This window comes from Juglans regia, chromosome 1, assembly GCF_001411555.2.
Source record: "Juglans regia cultivar Chandler chromosome 1, Walnut 2.0, whole genome shotgun sequence".
In the NCBI taxonomy this organism is placed as follows: Eukaryota; Viridiplantae; Streptophyta; class Magnoliopsida; order Fagales; family Juglandaceae; genus Juglans; species Juglans regia.
Genome location: NC_049901.1, coordinates 2,000,537 through 2,020,684, shown reverse-complemented (window position 1 = coordinate 2,020,684; position 20,148 = coordinate 2,000,537). Strand labels below are relative to the sequence as shown.

The following is a 20,148-nucleotide window of genomic DNA, read 5'->3' as shown; positions in this document are numbered from 1 at the left end:
GTATCCCTTAGACATAAGCTCGATTCCTAATATATCTAAAATCATAACACACTCTCTCTCTTCAAAAGACATTGCCCACAAGGTTAAAAAATTTTCCGCCAAAGCTCATTCAAAATCTTCCCAAGTTGCATTACAATCAATGTCCTCATGAGATGCATCATCTTTAATTCCTTTCAGTAAATAATTTATTGGCATATTGTATCGATGTCTAAGTTGAAATTTTTCATCATAATAATAGCGAAAGCCTTGATCACTTCTCTCCTGCATTTTGAGCTGGGAAAATGCATTTAACAGGTAAGGTGGACCCTTTGTTTTGGTCGTTGGTGGTAAGATTTGGTTGATTTTTTGGTTTTGGGCGTGGTGGATGGGCATGAAGGTTGGGCAAGTTGGGTTGTGGTGGTGGTCTAGGTAGGGAGCAGTGTGGAGTTCTCTATAGGACTTAATCTTCTTGCAAACCAGCTCACCCAAAGGCTGTCGAAAGAATTGTAGGCTTGAACATGGTGATGACAATTCTCAAATCATCATCGTAAGTCACTAAGAAAGGTGTTGATACAGAACTCTTCGGTGAGTCTACTAATTCGATTAAATAACAGCTCAAATCGGGTTTGATATTCTTCTACACTAAAAATTGACAGAGCTTAGTAAAAGCTCTTACTGGATCTTCGTAAGCCAATGGACCAAAGCAAATTTTGAGGGCTGAAACAAACTCCTCCCAAGTGTAGATTGGACTCGAGTCCATGAGTAAGCAATACCAAGAAAGAGCTTTTCCTTCCATATGGAATGATGCAATTTTGAGCCAGTAATCATCAGAGATATTACAATAGGTAAAAAATTGTTGGGCCTTGAGGACCCACTAGTTGGGCTCAGTTTTATCAAATCTGGAAAAATCCAACAGTATGGTACATGTCTAAATTCCTCTATGTCTTTTAAATAGAGGGTTGCCATTTACCTTCACATTACTAACTCTATCACAAGAAGAACCTTTTCTGGAGTTAGCATTTCTCACCGTAAGAGCTAATTGATCATAACTAGCCGCGAGGTTGTTGAGTTGCTGCAATACATTTTCCAGCCATTGTCGTTGTCGAATTTGTTCATCCTTTAGATGGTTAGTCTCCCATTTTATGATTGTTAATCTGAGTTTCAACCGAAGAACCTGGATATACCCGGACCGGAATTCAGGTTTCAAATCCGGGCTAGAACCCTGACTAGGTTAGCCCGAGTCAGACACAGGCCAGAACCCGAATTTACAACCCGGTACCATTTTTTTGAGATTGAGTGTTTATTATAGGACACATATAGAGTGCATGATTTGTTGGATGTGAGTGATGAAAGCGATGAAGAATTTGAGGATGCTGGGGTTTCCAAGCGGACATTTATCAAAGCAGTGCTATTGTTGTTTTTGGGAATTCTCATTGTTATTGCATTTGCTAACCCCTTGGTAGATGCTATTGATAACTTTGCTGATGCCACCAGTATTCCTTCTTTCTTCGTCTATTTCATCGCGCTACTTATGTTATCCAAAATGAAATATTTTGCCAAACCTCACAATTATAATAATAATAATAATAATAATAATAATAATAATAATAATAATAATAAAATCAACATTCAAACGAAAAATAAAAAATAAAAAAATAAATTTGCCTGATCGGGCTAAAAAAAAAACTCGATCCAGATGAACAGTCCTATACCCTTTAAGATTAGCCACATTTTCTAGAGTTATGCATTGCGAGTCCCTTTAGCCATGTCGCAGGAGCATGGCTTTGAGACAATTTGTTATGTGTGTAATTGTAATATGTAATTAAGTAAATATAGTTAGGCACTTCGAGGGACCTAACCTCCAAACACTTAACAATATTTTGGATGAAACCTGATGATTTTCCTTTATAACCATAACAATACTTATATACATTGAAAATAGACTAATTAAACCCATGACTATTGGACTTAACAAATTAATCGACCTTAATCAAATAACTCACCTACTCTCAAATAACTAACCCACTAACACAATAATCGTAGCCCACCACAAAGTCCTATTTGATAAGGTCCCGTTTAGGTTGAGAATTTCAATCCATCTCATCTCATTATTATAATTTTTTTAAATTTTTATATAAAATATAATAAGTAATTTCACTTTTTAAAATTCTAAAATAATAATAATATTAAAAAATAATATTCTAATAATATTTTATTCAACTCATTTAAAACTATCTCATCTCATCTCTCAATCCAAACGAGATCAATTACATGCATAACTCTAAATTTAATACAATTGCCCCTTTCTACGTATCCCTCATACATAAGTTCCATTACTAATGCTTCTAAAATCACAACACTGTAGGTTTCGACTAATTGAAACACAGAATCTATCGTTTTTGTTTCAAAAGATAAAAAATATCAAATATCATATTTAAACACTTACTACTATTTGAAATATTTTAATCATAAAAAATTAGATACAATTAAATTTATATATACATTTAAATTTATAAATTTATGTGTATTAAATGGTAAATTCAAGTCATATCAACTCATTTCAAACTAATAATTAATAAGACTTATTTTTTTAAAATTTTTTATAAAAAAATTAAATTCATCTCAATCTATTTTATATTTTTAATATAAAAATTTAAATTTAACTTAATTTAAAAAATAAAATTCTATCTCAATTTAATTTATAAAATATTATTATTTATACTTTAATGTAACTCATCTGATGGCATTATATTCGCACGTTGGAGGCGGCCCTTCTTTATTTTGGCTGTCTGGGTTTGTTGGTCAAAAAGCTTTCGAAATTATTATCAGTCTCCATCTGAATAATGCATGCTTACGTCAAAACTTCGTAAGCAGCAACTGTTTGTGATTATTAATTTAGATTTTCACTAGAGAAAGTCTTCTTCACACTCTACTGTGTAAAGAAGCCGGCACACTTAACGTGCTGGGTTGAAAAAAAAAAAAATATTATGTGAGGTGTGTGGAAAGTATAGAGTGTGATATAGCATTCCTCTTTTCATTATAAGTGGATTCCTTTATTTATTAAATTAATTTGTGTCTCCCAAAATAATAAATAATAACCATCTCTTACGCCACATATCTTTTCCATTTTTTTTAAATAATTTTAATAAAACGTGTAAATATCACATAATCAATTTAAAAAAAGTAAAATTTATAATTAAAAAATTAATTTTTTTTTATATAAATCTATATTTTTTTTATTTTTCAAAACGATTATATAAAAATTACATAATTCACGATAATAAATATATATATTTTATTCAAAATAATAGCAGACATGCTGAGTTGGTCCAAGACAGCTGACGAATACGATTTGAGAAATCAGTTAGTATGAAAACAAAATAAATAAATAATTAATTGAGTTGTATTAATTATTTTATTTCCACCCTCTGAAAAAAATTGTTTGATCGTGAAATTACGAGATATATGTAAGTTGATAAATAAACTAACTACTCTCAATTCTCTAAATTCTTATAGAAATTCAATAATTTCTTTTGTCTCAAAGATTAATGAAAACTTTTTTTTTTTTTGAGAAAAAAGATTATTGAAAACTTGAAAATGCCTTTTTAGAGTTATCTTTTTTAGAATTTTTTTTTATAAATTTAAACTCTTTTAAATATCCAAACGATCAAATATGAAACAGAAGTAACGAATGAAACAAGTAGAAGCCAGAATATCTCCGTTAGGCATGGCATATATTACAACAGGTCAACGATCAATTCTGGTGCCCAGAAAAACAATGATCAATTATGGCGGGAGTTGCTGGGGGTGGGGGGTCCATAAAATGGCCCATTTGCACCCACATACTCTGAAATTTGAATCGTCAAGGCTGTCTTCGTCACAGACATCATCGGTGGCTAAAAAAAGGTGATCACGAATATGATTTTGTTTTAGAGCACAACTTTATTGTCGAGCTGGATGCATCCTGCCTGCTTATTGCAGGAGCGAGAGTGACCCGTCACCCTTCTTGATACCTTTTTCTTTCTTCCCATTTCTTTTTGTTTGTATAAATACCCTTTCTTTTCTCTCTGAAAGTAGAAACAGGATTGGAAAGCAACGTAGAAGCGCACGAGCCGAGGAAGATTACGAATATAATCATTAAAAATGGCCGCTGAAACTCCCACCATTCCTCTTCTTACTCCTTACAAACTGGGCAAGTTTGATCTGTCTCATAGGTACACACACCTTGCAAAGTCTTCTTTTTTATTTTTTTTTCTTTTATTTTTTCCGGTTACTATGATGTGAATTATCTATATATGTGATGGGTTTTGAGTTTTCTTAGTTGAAATCATGTTGGTGGAGTTGCTTTGTTCACACTGAGTTTGCAAGACACATTGGTCCGCTTATACTCTTGTTCAGTTATTATATTGATTCTATTCTTGGCAAGTGCATGTATGGTTTTGTTATAACATGAAGATTAATAAAATCTGGTGTAATTTCAATATTTCGTTGCGTGAGAAAAGTTGTTTATGAAAATTTTCCTCTTTTTTCGTTTTTGGTAATTTGGTTCTTTGTTAGAAAGATCTCGTGCACACGACGGGTTTGGTGCGAAGGTTACAAAAGAACTACTTGTGATGTATTACTATTGAAAGGAGAAGGAGAAGAGTTGTTTGGCTTTTTGTGTGTAGCCTGGTTTTGTTCGTGTTAGGTCCGATTTGATGACCCAACCCAACCAACATTCGTTGCGGGTTTTTGGTGGATTTTCAATGAGATTTGGGTCATGGAGCATATAGGCCCAAGCTGGAGCAAATTAGGGTTTATTATATATTGTAGTAAATTCCTGTACGGCCGAACCACGTAAATCTTGTGTGTAATTGATTCCACTTTTTGTTTACTTTTCTCTTATCATTCCTAACAAGAGTTATATTCCTGCATTCAATTTGGTCTGCCTGTACATGGATGGAGCTTGGAATAGAAATGAATTGCCCATTTTAACTTTTTGTCCATTAAGCCTGGGTTGGTATTAGGTGCTACAAGAATTAGAAAGTCATGACTGAACAAAAAAATACTTGCCTTAAAAAATGCTCTCATTAGAATGATTTATTCCTAGCTTTGAAAGCATTTCACAAACTAAGTGCTCTTTTCTGTAGCTTTGTAGGTGATGAAAAATCGTAATTTCCTTATATAGAGTTCAAAAGAGAAGGACAGTACATAAAACGAACATGGGCCCTGAACCTGAGTCCAGATATTCGCAAAATTGTGCATAGTAATGATATAAGCTGTGATTTGTGCATTCACAAAACGTGAAGCATTTGCTATGTCTAAGTGATGGAGAAATCATCATAGTTGAAGGACCTAGAGGATCTTTTAGCTTACTTTCCCCTACTCCAATACAGCATTTTCTTGAAATTTATCTACTTTCAATGGCAATCTGTTAAATTGACAAGCAGATGAGTTTTCTAGTTGGATATGTTGATATAGCTTAGATAGGGAAAAGAAGTACTATAGGGTAGGGCTGAACTTTCAAATCTGTGATTCATGAACGAACTCAATGAAAAAGTAGTTATTGTTTACTAGCAAGGAAAACTTTTGGTCCTTATTCTATTAGTACTGGTTTTGTTTCTATTCAGTTTCTTAAACCTTATTAGATTTCTTACATCCAACAAAATCCACATAAGAAACCGTAAAGCTGTCCTTACTTCTGCTGTAATCATTTCATATGTAGATCGTTCTTTTAGTTTACTTTGTTGCTTGTATTTTGTACTATTGAGCATGCTATATTGTATGAAATCTACCGAGGTAATCATATTATTCTGTCCTAGATTGAAGCGAGCAATGGCTTTGTGATGCTGATAGTGCTCTACATTCTTCGGTTTATAAAGACTTCTTGCTTGATTTAAGTTAATGTACTGTTTACTTTACATTTTCAGAGTAGTTCTGGCACCATTGACCAGACAGAGATCATACGGCAATGTTCCTCAGCCACATGCTATCTTATATTATTCTCAGAGAACTTCCAAAGGCGGTCTTCTAATAGCTGAAGCCACTGGAGTTTCTGACACTGCTCAGGGGTAACCTTTTCTTTTTTTTTTTAATTCAAACTTATTGACTGTAATTTTTGGATTTTTTTTCTTGCCTTGTAAAATTTATGACCTTGTAGGTTTTCTTTGATATTGTAAAGGTATCCAGAAACACCCGGCATATGGACCAAGGAGCAAGTTGAAGCATGGAAACCTATCGTAGATGCTGTTCATGCCAAAGGTGGAATCTTCTTTTGTCAAATTTGGCATGTGGGGAGGGTTTCAAATCAAGGTTTGTCTTTTAAAGTGACTTCCCCATCTCTTATCTTTTAACACCGACTGATTGGGGCTGTGCTTTTTTCTTATGAATGGAGAGAGTTTTAGTGTTAACGTGCTTTCAATGCCGACAAAAACATTATACTAAAGAAGGCATGAAGAACAAAGGAGTGGTTCTTTCTTACAAAATGTTGGTTCCAAAATCCAAACTGTTTATTTGTAATGTTGACTGAAGCATTGAATGTAAACCGATTTAGCACGAATAGGATCAGATGGAAGTTTTGATTGACAAGGGAGTGTTGGTGCTGACAGCCAACTACCACTTTTTGGTGTTAAGTGCCAGATACATAGTGGGGCTTTTATGTCTTCGTGATCCAAAGAATAATTTTGTTTTTGTTTTTTTTTTTTTTTTTGGTTTTTGAATTGACAAGTGTCTTTGCTATTTACTTTTTCGATAAGTTGATTTTTTGCATGGAACATCCTGTTTTAAATACTTTTATTGGATCATTACTGTACTTTTTCCAAGTCCTTAATGTTGAAGAATAATCCTACGTTGTCTGTGGATAAGGTCTTGGGCATGTTTATAAGGAATGAACAATCATCTCTTATAGAACCGATTTTATGAGATGAGTTAGGTTATAAATTTTTTCAAAGTATCAGAGCCTGTCATAAGACGAATGGAGGCCTATAGTACCTATCCGTGACAAAGATCAGGAAAAATATTGGTCTGCACGTGAAGGAGGGTGTGGAGGAATAATTACACATTGCTTGTGGACAAAGTCTTGGGCATGTTTATAAGGAATGAACAATCTTCTCTTATTGAACCGGTTTTATGAGATGAGTTAGGCCCATAAATTTCTTTACTTAAGAGTTGGTTACTGCATGGTTTCTTTTCAAACTTATGTTATGTACACTCTAATCTTGAAATCTAAGACTAATGGTTATTTTGGATATTTGTTTTTCTTTCATATTGTTGTCTACAGGTTTTCAGCCAAATGGGCAAGCTCCAGTATCTTCTACTGACAAACCTTTGATCCCGCAAGTTAGAGCTAATGGAATTGATGTTGCACAGTTCAGTCCTCCAAGGCGGCTAAGGACAGACGAAATTCCTCAAATTGTCAATGATTTTAGGCTTGCGGCAAGGAATGCTATTGAAGCTGGTAATTTATTTTCCAAGTGAAATGAATTTCATTAGAAGTCAAAAATGCACGCGGGTATAGTCAAGATAAATGATATTTCGTCGGTGAAATCTACAACAGAATGTGAAAAAGATCTTGAGAAAGAAAAATATTATATCATGCTGAATTTTGTTGTATGTAGGTAAGACTTTCACAAGAACGTAGGCAAGTCATGTCTACAGCAAGAGTATAAGGGCTTTCTTTGATCTTCTATAGAAATGAATCAACTTCATTTTGTTTTCCAAAGCATTTGAATGATATTTCATGGGCACATTCAAAATAATGATCCAAAATAGAAATGTAGAAATTTAGAATTACTAGCCTTTGACGTCCATTCTCTTTTGTGAAATGATAGTATTTGTCTTATGAACAGGTTTTGATGGGGTTGAGATCCATGGGGCTCATGGTTACCTAATTGACCAGTTTATGAAAGATGGAGTGAATGATAGAACAGACCAATATGGTGGATCGCTTGAGAATCGTTGTCGATTTGCGCTAGAAGTAGTTGAAGCTGTTGCTAATGAGATAGGAGCAGACAGGGTTGGGATAAGGCTATCTCCTTTTGCAGACTATATGGAATCTGGAGACTCCAATCCAAAAGCATTGGGCCTTTACATGGCCGAGTCTTTAAACAAGTATGGGATCCTTTATTGCCACATGGTTGAGCCAAGAATGAAAACGGTTTGGGAAAAATCTAAATGCCCCAACAGTCTTATGCCAATGAGAAAGGCTTTCAAGGGCAATTTTCTTGTTGCTGGGGGTTATGACAGAGAAGATGGAATTAATGCCATTGCTGAAAACCGTGCAGATCTTGTTGTTTATGGTAGACTGTTTTTAGCCAATCCAGATTTGCCTAAGAGATTTAAGCTCAATGCTCCTCTCAACAAATACGACAGAGAAACATTCTACGTCCTTGATCCTGTTGTTGGTTACACAGATTATCCATTTCTTGAAGACATGGCTTAGGTTTTCTAAAGGAGGAAAGGGGAATTTTGAATTATCTAAAATAAATTCTCTTTAGACAACCCAAGTTGCTTTTGTTTTCTTGAACTGATTTCCTTCTGTGTTGCACGAGTGTAATGAAAATATGTTCTTCAAATTCCAAACTGCAAGCAATGATTTTTCAGCATGAGAACACTTGTGTCATTGGATTTTTTTGCCTATAATCACAAAGAAGTGGGGAATCTTCTTTACTTTTTAGAGTGCACATATGACATAAAAGCCCGATTACAAGCGCTGTACCCAGGGGGAACAATTGCTAGTGGGCTACTCGATTCAGGCTTTTCTCTCTCTTTTCACGATTCATTCATCGCGTGCACTGCCTATAGTTTAATCCCCTACCATCGGTGGACTCTTTTTTTATCATAAAAGAGCATCCAATGGAGCTGTATGTCACAAGACTCACAACTACAACGTATATTTTGACTGACATGGCCGACCGTCTTATAATTGAAGTTAGAAAAACAAAAGAGCACTGCTATTCCTACAGAAGTTTTCCACCGAAAACTTCTACCGAAAGGCAAAAGTTATTATTATTTTTTTTTTGCTTTTTTTTCAATCATTTTTTTAAACACTTTAAATATTTTTAAAAAATATAAAAAAATCATAAATTCATTTAAAAACATTCCTTAATCACTAAGTAAAAATAAAAAAATAAAAAAAAAATAAAATACAATTTCGGTAGAAGTTTTCGGTGGAAAACTTTTGTAAGAATAGCATTTTCCAAAACAAAAAAAGGGTGTCGGGGACTTTTTAGTTTGTTCTAATCAATTTATAGAAAAGAGTTATTTTATTATCAAGGTATAAAATCCACCATGATAATATTTTATTTATAAGATTTAAATTTTATTTTTTATTTTTTAAAATAAATTATATTATATAAATATTTTATTAGTTGTGTTATTTTTTAAGATTATATAAAAAGAAAAAAATTATTCTCATCAGTTATTATTTACTATTCCATACTTAATAAAAAATATTTTTATATTTTATGAAAAAAATTATAAATATAAAATGTGAAAATAAATAGTAACTGATGGATAGAATTACTCATAAAAAGAATAGAAGTTAATAATTAAAGAAACCCACTTCAACTTTTTTGGCTCCGTGATGCATGCAATATACGATGCCATTATTTTTAAAACAAAAACATGTTCAACTTGGTGGGTGGGAGGATTCTAGCAATTTCTGCCACATACACATATATATTTTCTTAATTTTAAATTCCCGTAGATCATAAAAAAATCAAAACAGTTTTTTAATTTTATTCGTTGTCTGCAAGGTACAAACAAATAGACCCACATCGTATATATAAGTCTAAAATGAAGTCTCCAGCGAATACGCTTATAAAAAAAACAAGCAAGGAGAAAAGTGTGGACGAAGATAAGGTTGGGGGGCCCACGCGGCATTATCTAGTTGCAGGTAAACACTGTCGGTTATTTGTTGTGGTGTAACCGGCAACGTGTAGCGGGACCCTTCCATCTTCATGTATGCATGTATCTTTGATTGGCTGGAGTCACGGGTCAGACTCGTCGTGGTGGCAAGTGGCAACCAATAATGGCATGTTTGGGCCTTGGCAAATGGGAAATTTTATACATTATGCTATTGCCTCGTTTTCATCACACGTATAAGACGTATCACGTTTATTATAATTAAATTATCTAATGATATGACACATTTTATATTAAAAGATGAAAATATAGTAAATAATATTACTTCTTTTAATTTCAGAATTTTAATTATTTTATCTAATTATTAATCAAACACATAAAATTCGATTAAAAATTTATTTAAATTATTTTACTATTATTCATAATTTTATGAAATAATCTAACCATCGAAACATCTCCTAAGTTAACACACCCTCATCTCTGGACTTTTCTCGGTCTTTTGTTTTTGGTTGACATACATCCAATTAAAACGGTCCAAGTTCATGCGATGACGAATGACGGGCTCCATTGCCAGTTTCTTTCCGTGATTATTTCCAACTGTAATTTCTAATGATAGACAATTTTTAATTATAAAAATATTTTTTTATTAAATTTAAATCCATCACATCAAAAATAAAAGTCAAAATAACATTTAAAAAATAATATTTTATGGAAAATAATTTATCTACAACACATTGTACAACAATGTGTTAAATGAGGGGCATTATTGTAAAATCATTTTATAAATAAGATGATTTTACAATAATGCCCCTCATTTAACACATTATTGTACAATGTGTTGTAAAATGTGTTGTAGGTGTATCACTACTCATATTTTATTATATAATTGTAAACAAGTCTGTCATTCCTCTATTTTTTTAATTCCTCCCACACTTATAATATCTCCTCCTCGGATTCAATGCAATAACGTGGTAGGAATGGTTTTATAATAAGATAAAAGATGATTTTAAATTAGTTAAATAAAATATGATTTTTTAATATTATTATTATTTTAAAAAAATTGATTATTTATTATATTTTATATAAAAATTTAAAATAATAAGGTGATATAATTTAAAATATATTTTTTATTTAAACTAGTATTATGCGTACGACAAATTTTTTTAATAAAAGATAATTATTGGACATTGATCCTCGAGCTCGATCAGATCTCAGATCCATTAGATTACCAAATCGTATCTCCTTCTTTTTTTTATTTCTTCCACTGACAACTAGGTCTAGTTTTTTAATGAGAAACCTGATATATTTTATTTTATAGATATTTTTACACGTAAAGAAATTAGAGAAAAAGCAAATCAAAAAAAATAAATAAATAAATAAATACACGGGGCGGCGTGCCCAGGTGGTGGGGTCCACACACGTGATCATTCTTCTCCCATCAAATCAATTATCAGCACAAAAAGAAGAGGCAAAAGATAAGGCGTGCACAGCTGGCGAGGTCCACACGTGGTTGATAAATCAACGACGAGAGAGTCGTTGATGAGAGAGAGCGCTCATGAGAGAGAGTTGAGATGAGAAAGAGTTATCGGAGAGAGATGATGAGAGAGAGTGAATGAGAGAGACGATGGTGCGTTTGAAATAATAAAAAAAGAAAAGAAAAAGATAGGCGGTTACCATTTAGGATGTAAATTGCACACCATTTAGGGTGTAAAAAAATAATTACAAGTTCGTAATTATTTTTAAAAAAATAAATACAGAATAAATATTAATTAAATCTTATTATTTTTTAAAATTCACAATTATATGTATGATTTCCTTTTTAAATAAATAGTACTGCTTAAATATTTAAAAAAAAAATTCCACTATAAAGAAACTTTTTTTTAACCAGTCATACTTTAAAAAAAAAAAAAAAAAAACCCAAATAACCGGTTACTCGGTTACTCGAAATGGCATAATGGGTTGGGTCCATTTAATATAGAGAAAATGATAGAATCACCGTTAGTTGTATTTAATACCGGGCAGGGTCTGCCATTTCTTTTTATCTCGCTTCTCTTTGTATTCAGTAAGAGACAAGAAGGAGCACACCCAATTCGAAGAAGAATACCAATCTCAGTGCTTGAGAAATGGCTGAAGCTGCCACCATACCTCTTCTCACTCCTTACAAAATGGGGAAGTTCGATCTATCCCATAGGTATACTACTACACCTTGTAAAGTCTCTTTCTTTCTAATTTTGATCTGGTTATAATATATGATCATCTCTATTGTCAATACGTATATACAAATATATATATACATTGTTGATGGGCTTTGATCTTCGTGGTTGAAATCTTGTATTTAGGGAGTATCTTTTTCTCCCTAGCTCGCACTTTTGCAAGAAACTTCGTTGTGGAAATCCCAGCTGGTTGTAATGACTTTACGTTTGCCGTAACATATCACACAGTAACAGCATACTTGTTCAGTTATATTAATTGGTTCTACTTTCATGGCGGCCTAGGCTTTTATATTATATAATGAACCAGGATCAATTTGAACTAGAGTGAGTATTTTCCTTTCCTTTTTGGTTAGAAAGAAGAGAAAGCCTACGTACTGTACTCGTTTTGTGCATATATGTCATGACCACAGAGAAAGAAATCAAAGACTATTTGTGATTGAGCTGTTTTGGTTAACTTAACCAAAACATCAGAGTATATTGATATTTATAGAGCACACTATATGTGTATTACAAGATATATAAGAACAACTAGAATCACATATGAAGATAAGAACAAACAAAGAGTTCAAAACGTGAACTATAGATCTGACAAGTTGTGGGAGAACTGCATGGTTTGGTTATCATAAGTTTATCATAAGTTTGGCACGATACTCAACCTCGGTACTAGATCGAGACACCACAGGCTTCTTCTTTGAAGACCAAGAAATAAGGGAATTACCGAAGTAGATAGCATAACCTGTTATAGACTTTTTGTAATTAGGATCTCCAACCCAATCAGAGTCATAGAAAGCATTAAGAGAGTGTGAACCTGATGTAAACTAGAGACCATGGTCTGGTGTCCCTTTAAGGTAGCTCAAGATACGCTTTGCCGCTGTCCAATGCACTATAGTAGGATAGTGCAAGGCTTGACAAAGTTGGTTGACTGGATAAGCTATTTCAGGCATAGTTAAGGTGAAATATTGTAGAGCACCAATAACTTGGCTGTGAACATTAGGTTCAGGGAGTGGATCACCATCTTAAGAGAGAGAATTTGGAGCCCAAGACACATGGGGCTGAGTATGGCTTAGCACCAAGCATACTTATCTTTATAAGCAGGTATGTAATGCACTTAAGTCTGTCGTAGATGTAGCCCAGAAGCAGAGCGAGATGCCTCAGCGCCAAGGAAGTAGTTTCACCAAGGTCCTTTAAGGGAAATTGAGTTTGTAGTTTATTGATTAGAGAGGGCATTGCATTATTGTTGTTACCAGTAACTAAGATATCGTCAACATATACCAAAACATACAAAGTGATGTCTTGATGCTTGAAGGTAAAGAGTCGAGTCAACAAGTGTCTAGAAAATCAAGATCTTATAGTGACTGAGAGAGGCAGTTGAACCAAGCTCGTAGGGCTTGTTTAAGACCATAGAGGGCCTTGTTTAGTTTGCCCACAAGATCAGGTTGGGGAGGATCCACAAAGTCTCTAGATTGCTCCGCATACACTGCGTCTTCTAATATATAATGTAAAAATACATTAGAGACATCTAATACTGCGGCTCTTCCATGCAGCCCATTGCGGCAAAACCCATCCTATTAAGCGGCTCTATCTTAGGCTTTTGGCCTAGAGACAACTGGATCGGATATTTTGGTCAGTTTCTGTTTTCTTTTTTTTTTTCGGTTCTGTTTACTTTATTAGCATTGCAAAATGTAATTGGAGGATTATTGAAATCCTGGACAGTGTTCGAATATGTTACTCACAAGGAAATGGCGTTATATTAATTATTACGTACTTCTGTTTTTTCCTAAAATTTTATTAGCGAGTTCCAATTTTGGGATCCGCAGGTGAAGTCGTGGGAGTTGTCCTTAATTCATAATGGTCGCTCGATTGTTTAGAACAGTTTTCTGCTTGGATTTTGTGCTGCAGAGCGTGCTATACATATAACAAATGGAGGGAATATTTAGTTAACGTATAGATTTCTTCCTATTTTCAGAGTAGTGTTGTCACCATTGACCAGACAGAGATCTTTTGGCAATATTCCTCAGCCGCATGCTATCTTATACTATACTCAGAGAACCTCCAAGGGCGGTCTTCTGATAGCTGAAGGCACTGTAATCTCCAGAACTGCTCTGGGGTAATTCTAATTATTACATTTGCAAAACTCTCTTGGATCCACACTTGAAGGACATTTTCCATTTTGAGGATTTCCTTAATTTCTTGCCTTGAAAGTTTCTGACTCCGTAGGCTTGTTTGGTGTTGTAAAGGTATCCGGACACACCTGGCATATGGACGGAAGAGCAAGTTGAAGCATGGAAACCCATTGTAGATGCCGTTCATGCCAAAGGTGGAGTCTTCTTTTGTCAACTTTGGCATGTGGGGAGGGTCTCAAATGAAGGTTTGTCTTTGGAAATGACCTCCTTTATTTCTTCTCTTCTAATCCTGAATAATTGGTCTCTGCATTTTTTCTTCCCAGTGGAGATCAGAGTTTTTAATTTAACGTTAACTCCTATGCTTTAGACGACAAAAAACTTGTACTAAAGAATTCATGATGAGTAAAGCATTGCATGCCAATCTATATAAGCTTGAGTGGTTACCATTTTCTTTTTATACTCTTGTTATGGACACTCTGGTGTTGAACATTAAGGCTAATTGTTATTATTATTATATTGTTTTTAATTTCATGCCGTGGCCTGCAGAAATACAGCCAAATGGACAACCTCCAGTTTCTTCTACTGACAAAGGTATCAACGCCAAACCAACTCCAGCTGCTGGATTTGGTCTCTCACACTACTCTCCTCCAAGGAGGCTAAGGACAGATGAAATTCCTCAAATTGTCGAGGAGTTTAGGGTTGCCGCAAGGAATGCTATCAAAGCTGGTATGCTAATTATTTTGTGAGAAATCAAAATCATTCCTGGGTTTATGCAAGATAAATGATATTTGACTGGTCAAACTACTCGTGCGTGGGTTCTGATGGAAATGAGATTATTATCCCTTTCTAGATTCTCTGTTTTCTAATGTAGAAAATGGCCTTTTTAACATTGGTGCATATTCTCTTGTATATAGGATTTGATGGAGTTGAAATCCATGGGGGCTATGGTTACATTCTTGAACAGTTTATGAAAGACCAAGTGAATGATAGAACAGATGAATATGGTGGATCTCTTGAAAATCGATGTCGATTAGCTCTGGAAGTAGTTGAAGCTGTTGTCAATGAGGTAGGAGCAGATAAGGTTGGAATAAGGCTTAGTCCTTTTGCAGACAATATGGAATGTGGAGACTCAAATCCACAAGCATTGGGCCTTTACATGGCTAAATCCCTGAATACATATGGAATTCTTTATTTGCACATGGTTGAGCCAAGAAGGGCTAGCGATGAAGTAGAAACTGAATCATCTCCCAGTCTTCTGCCAATGAGAGAGGCTTTCAAGGGTACTTTTCTTGTTAATGGCGGTTTTGACAGGGAATCAGGAAACCAGGCCATTGCTGAAAATCGTGCAGATCTTGTTGCCTATGGTCGTTTGTTTTTGGCCAATCCAGATTTGCCTCGAAGATTTGAACTCAATGCCCCTCTCAACAAGTATAATCGAGAAACATTCTACATTCCTGAGCCTGTCATTGGTTATACTGATTATCCTTTCCTTGAAGACCCTCATGCATAGGTTGATAATGAAGAGAGGAGGGAGATTTAGAGTATATCCGGAATAACCCCTCCTTAGAAATCCTTATGTTTTTTTTTATCTTTGGTGTGGTTTCGTATTGTATTGCACAAGAGCGTTTGATGGCATGACTATTCATAAATCTTGGGACTTTGCAATTAAGGCGGCAATGGGTCATGCACTTCTTGGTGTTTGATCTCACATGCATGCCTGACTACAAATAAATTGAGTTGTAATGCTGCACTTAGTATATATTTCAAGCCATGATTGTTTAGCATTAGCATCAGTTCACTTCTGCAGATTTCAATGGCAAAACGTTATTTGATATGTTATAGTTTTGAATTAAATAATCCAATTTGGAGGAATATATGTTTGTAAAGTCATGTTGAATAATTATAAATTTATACACCATCCAGAAATTTTCGTGGGATGAGGTCTATCTTTATTTTGATTGAACCGTCCAATATGATTAAAGAAAGAATAATGTTAGATTCCAACCATTTATTTATTTCTTAATCAATTGATAGCGTGTTTTGACCATATTCCATCTAAGTTTTGTATTTGAGTCGGGCTACGCCACTTGACCGATAGTACATTTTACAAGTTTTTTTTTTTTTATTCACATCTTTTTAATATATTTAAAAAATAAAAAAAAAATATATCAATATACTTCAAATCACTTCTTTAATCATTAAATGAAAAAAAAAATTATTTTTTTCCGATCAAGTTGAGCGATCACATTTGATGGACATGTATCTATTTTTATATGTCTTTTTTTATTTTTTTGTAATCTATCATTTTTGGGGTTTAGTTAATAGAGTTGGACTTTGATGCCATAGCCTTCCAACTGGTTGACGACCAGAGTTTATAACTTGTGGTGGAGCTGTACGTGGACCAAAGGGAACCACCTATATATGTACGCTTGCAACTACCACATTTTGTTTTTTCGGTTTTTTTTTATTTTAATTTTTAAAAGGTTTTTTATCTTTTATTTTTAAACATAAAGACTTCACAGAGCAGACTGCCAGAAATCAGGAACAGAGTTAAAAAGCACGCGAGTGGTAGAAGTCGAAGAATACGAATACAATCATTGAAAATGGCTGATGAAACCCCCGCCATTCCTCTTCTTACTCCTTACAAGATGGGGAAGTTCAGTCTATCCCATAGGTATGCACCTTGCAATTTAAAATACTCTATGAGTTTACTTTTATGTTGCGAGTAAGACATTACATCACACAAACCTTATTTAATTTTTATATTTGAGAAATCCACAGGCGAAATCTTGAAGCTGCCGTCATCAATTTAAGAACGGATTTTTTTTATTTTTATTTTTAGTTATCATGTGTTGCTCGCCTTTATTCTATTGATCAAGTGTGCTATAATAACGAATTTTAAAGAGGGTTAATCATATTATTCTTCCATAGCTTGCTATGTGCGGTAGGTGTGTGATCCTCGAAGCGGTTTAGAAAGATGTTGCTTGATTTAGTTAGTTAATCGTAATCGTTAGCTTTCTATTTTCAGAGTAGTTTTGGCACCATTGACCAGAAGCAGATCTTTTGGCAATGTTCCTCAGCCACATGCTATCTTGTACTATTCTCAGAGAACCTCCAAAGGGGGCCTTCTAATTGCTGAAGCTACTGGAGTTTCCAACACTGCTCAGGGGTAATTAATCTTGACTACAGTAGACAGTTTCCCTTTGGAGAATTCCCTTTCTTGCTTGGAAAATCTTATTATGACTTCTTAGGTTTCTTTGGTATTATAATTTTGTAAAGGTACCCAGAAACACCTGGTATATGGACGAAAGAGCAAGTTGAAGCATGGAAACCCATCGTTGATGCTGTTCATGCCAAAGGTGGAATCTTCTTTTGTCAAATTTGGCACGTGGGGAGGCTTTCAAATCGAGGTTTGTCTTCTTGGCTAGTAGACCTTGTTTATTTGCTTCTTCAAATAGTGGACATATACCCTTCTCTTTTGAGCTTTTAAGTACTTATAACAGATCATTACTGTTGTTTTTCTAGTTCCTTTTAAGTGGTTTGTTATTGATTTCTTTTCAGAGTCGTAATGGACAGTCCGGTATTAAACTTGAAGACTCATTGCTGATTTGGATATTCATTTTTCTTTCCTCTTGTCTAAAGATTTTCAGCCAAATGGACAAGCTCCAATTTCTTCTACTGACAAGCCTTTTAATCCACAACTTCAATCGAGTGCAATTGATGTTGCACATTTGACTCCCTCAAGGCGGCTAGGGACTGATGAGATTCCTCAAATTGTTGATGATTTTAGGCTTGCCGCAAAGAATGCTATTGAAGCTGGTAAGTTCAATTCTCCTGGGTTTAGTTGAGATAGATGATATTCGATTGGTCAAATCTAAGAGAGTTAAAGAAACACACTGGAGAAAGAAAAGCCGATATCATGCTGAATTAATTTTGCAGATCATACTGCTATTATTACCGGTAGAAGGGTAAAACTTAAAAAAAAAAAAAAAAAAATCTATTACTAATTATCTGGTCCTCTTCAAAATGACTTTTTTTTTTTTTTTTTTTTTTATAACCAAGCTTTTTTTTAGGTGAAGTAAAGAAAATTATAAATCAAATAAGCTATGCTGGCTTCTACCTGAAAAAGATAAGTACTGTTGTTGTGGAACTACTAGAAAAAGAACAGACTCTTGAGGCAAATTCATTAAACAAGTTAAAAAATTTATCAATCATGCCTTAGTGTTCTAAAATAAAGGCCTATGTGAGCAAAGCGTTTGTTTAATTAAACCCATCACCCATCATATCTTTTTTCAATTTATAGTGGAAGGAAATGTGAAAGACAGCTGCATTTTGGAGACACAAGTTAATATACAAATCGTAATCTTCCTTATATGACTGAAATGAGTTTATTGCTCACTCCATTCTTTTTTATTCCTTATTTTTTCAATATAGAATATAGTCTTTAACTTCCCTACTTAATTGTTCCCTTTGTGCAAATGATATTGTTTGTCTTATACATAGGTTTTGACGGAGTCGAGATCCATGGGGCTCATGGTTACCTAATTGACCAGTTCACGAAAGATCATGTGAATGATCGAACCGACCAATATGGCGGATCCCTTGAAAATCGTTTTCGATTTGCTTTGGAAATAGTGGAAGCTGTTGCCAATGAGATAGGAGCAGATAAGGTTGGAATAAAGTTAGATCCTTTTGGAGACTATATGGAATCTGGAGACTCAAATCCAGAAGCATTGGGTCTTTACATGGCTGAATCCCTAAACAAATATGGAATTCTTTATTGTCACATGGTTGAGCCAAGAATTAACCCGGCTTTAGAAAAACGTGAAACTCCCCATAGTCTTCTTCCAATGAGAAAGGCTTTTAGGGGCACTTTTCTTGTCGTTGGGGGTTATGACAGGGAAGAAGGGAATAATGCGATTGCTGAAAACCGTGCAGATCTTGTTGTCTATGGTCGTCTGTTTTTGGCCAATCCAGATTTGCCTCGGAGATTTAAGCTTAATGCTCCTCTCAACAAGTACAACAGAGATACATTCTATACCCCAGATCCGGTTGTTGGTTATACTGATTATCCATTTCTTGAAGACACTTCCTAGATTTGTTAAATCCATTGTGTTTCTGTTTTTGGTCTTTAAGTTTAATTTTCTACTGGACGTGTGATGAAAACATATACATAGATTTTAATAATCCAGAAGGCATAAGGGTCACACGCTCATCGGTGCTGATCTGCAAACATGCTTGACCAGCAAGTTGTTTGAAATGTAATTTGGCAATGACAAGGAATGATTGTTTTAGCATGAGAGCACCAAATTATCCGATTGCAAATCCTTTGTAAAATTAACAAGCACACATTGCTCAATGGGTTAGTTACAAGGAACTCAATCAACTTTTAGGGTGGGTACAAAAGCCCAAACTCGTAGTGTACCTATTCCTTTACTGCGTAGGATACAGGCTTATCTTTTCACTTTCATTCTTGTTCCTCAAGCCTCGTTTCTAAGGATTTAGATTTCAATGGCAAAGTATCCAAGTTGACATGCATCTCTGCATGACAATCTGGGCACAACAAAGCACCACATCCATGGTCTGGATGATGTTCCTGTTCAAGCAGTGAACAATGGAGGGGAAGGGAACTGGAATTTCTCGGATTAATTACCAAAGCAGCATGTCCTTCAAACTGGCATGACCCAGTAGCTCTCTGATTAAATAAAAAGGGAGTGGAATCCATTCAAACGATGACTTGCAGAGAAGTAAAGATAAATGTCATCTTCATAAAAAGCTCAAATCCTTTATATTTGGAGATAAATACACTTTCAAACTACTAGGGATTTTATACTCCTTGAGCAATAAAAACCGATACACAGTATCTTCAAATTAAAAAAAAATTGAAGATTCAGCCAGTGTTGCATCACCTATTTCTCACCCATCCTAACAGTTCGAATTAAATGAGTAAAAAATGTTAATTTTTCCTAGTTTGAGGATGCAATGTGTTA

The 20,148-nt window shown here is 34.4% G+C and overlaps 3 protein-coding genes across 3 annotated transcripts; all 3 read left to right on the top strand.

Annotated features, from left to right (window-relative positions):
* The first annotated feature begins 4,043 nt into the window (after positions 1-4,043).
* LOC109006345 (12-oxophytodienoate reductase 2-like) lies at positions 4,044-8,540 on the top strand. Its single transcript, XM_018985603.2, has 5 exons — positions 4,044-4,193; positions 5,889-6,029; positions 6,140-6,270; positions 7,238-7,414; positions 7,806-8,540. Exons 1-5 carry the CDS (start codon positions 4,123-4,125, stop codon positions 8,396-8,398), a joined length of 1,113 nt encoding a protein of 370 aa, XP_018841148.2. The 5' UTR covers positions 4,044-4,122; the 3' UTR covers positions 8,399-8,540.
* A 3,279-nt stretch (positions 8,541-11,819) lies between these two features.
* On the top strand, positions 11,820-15,992 carry LOC109006343 (putative 12-oxophytodienoate reductase 11). The gene is made up of 5 exons (XM_018985600.2): positions 11,820-12,013; positions 14,002-14,142; positions 14,273-14,403; positions 14,705-14,884; positions 15,073-15,992. The coding sequence occupies exons 1-5, from the start codon at positions 11,946-11,948 to the stop codon at positions 15,666-15,668; spliced, it is 1,116 nt and encodes a 371-aa protein (XP_018841145.2). The 5' UTR covers positions 11,820-11,945; the 3' UTR covers positions 15,669-15,992.
* A 670-nt stretch (positions 15,993-16,662) lies between these two features.
* Positions 16,663-19,455, top strand: LOC109006344 (12-oxophytodienoate reductase 2-like). The gene is made up of 5 exons (XM_018985601.2): positions 16,663-16,832; positions 17,187-17,327; positions 17,438-17,568; positions 17,801-17,977; positions 18,662-19,455. The coding sequence occupies exons 1-5, from the start codon at positions 16,762-16,764 to the stop codon at positions 19,252-19,254; spliced, it is 1,113 nt and encodes a 370-aa protein (XP_018841146.1). The 5' UTR covers positions 16,663-16,761; the 3' UTR covers positions 19,255-19,455.
* The last annotated feature ends 693 nt before the right edge of the window (positions 19,456-20,148 follow it).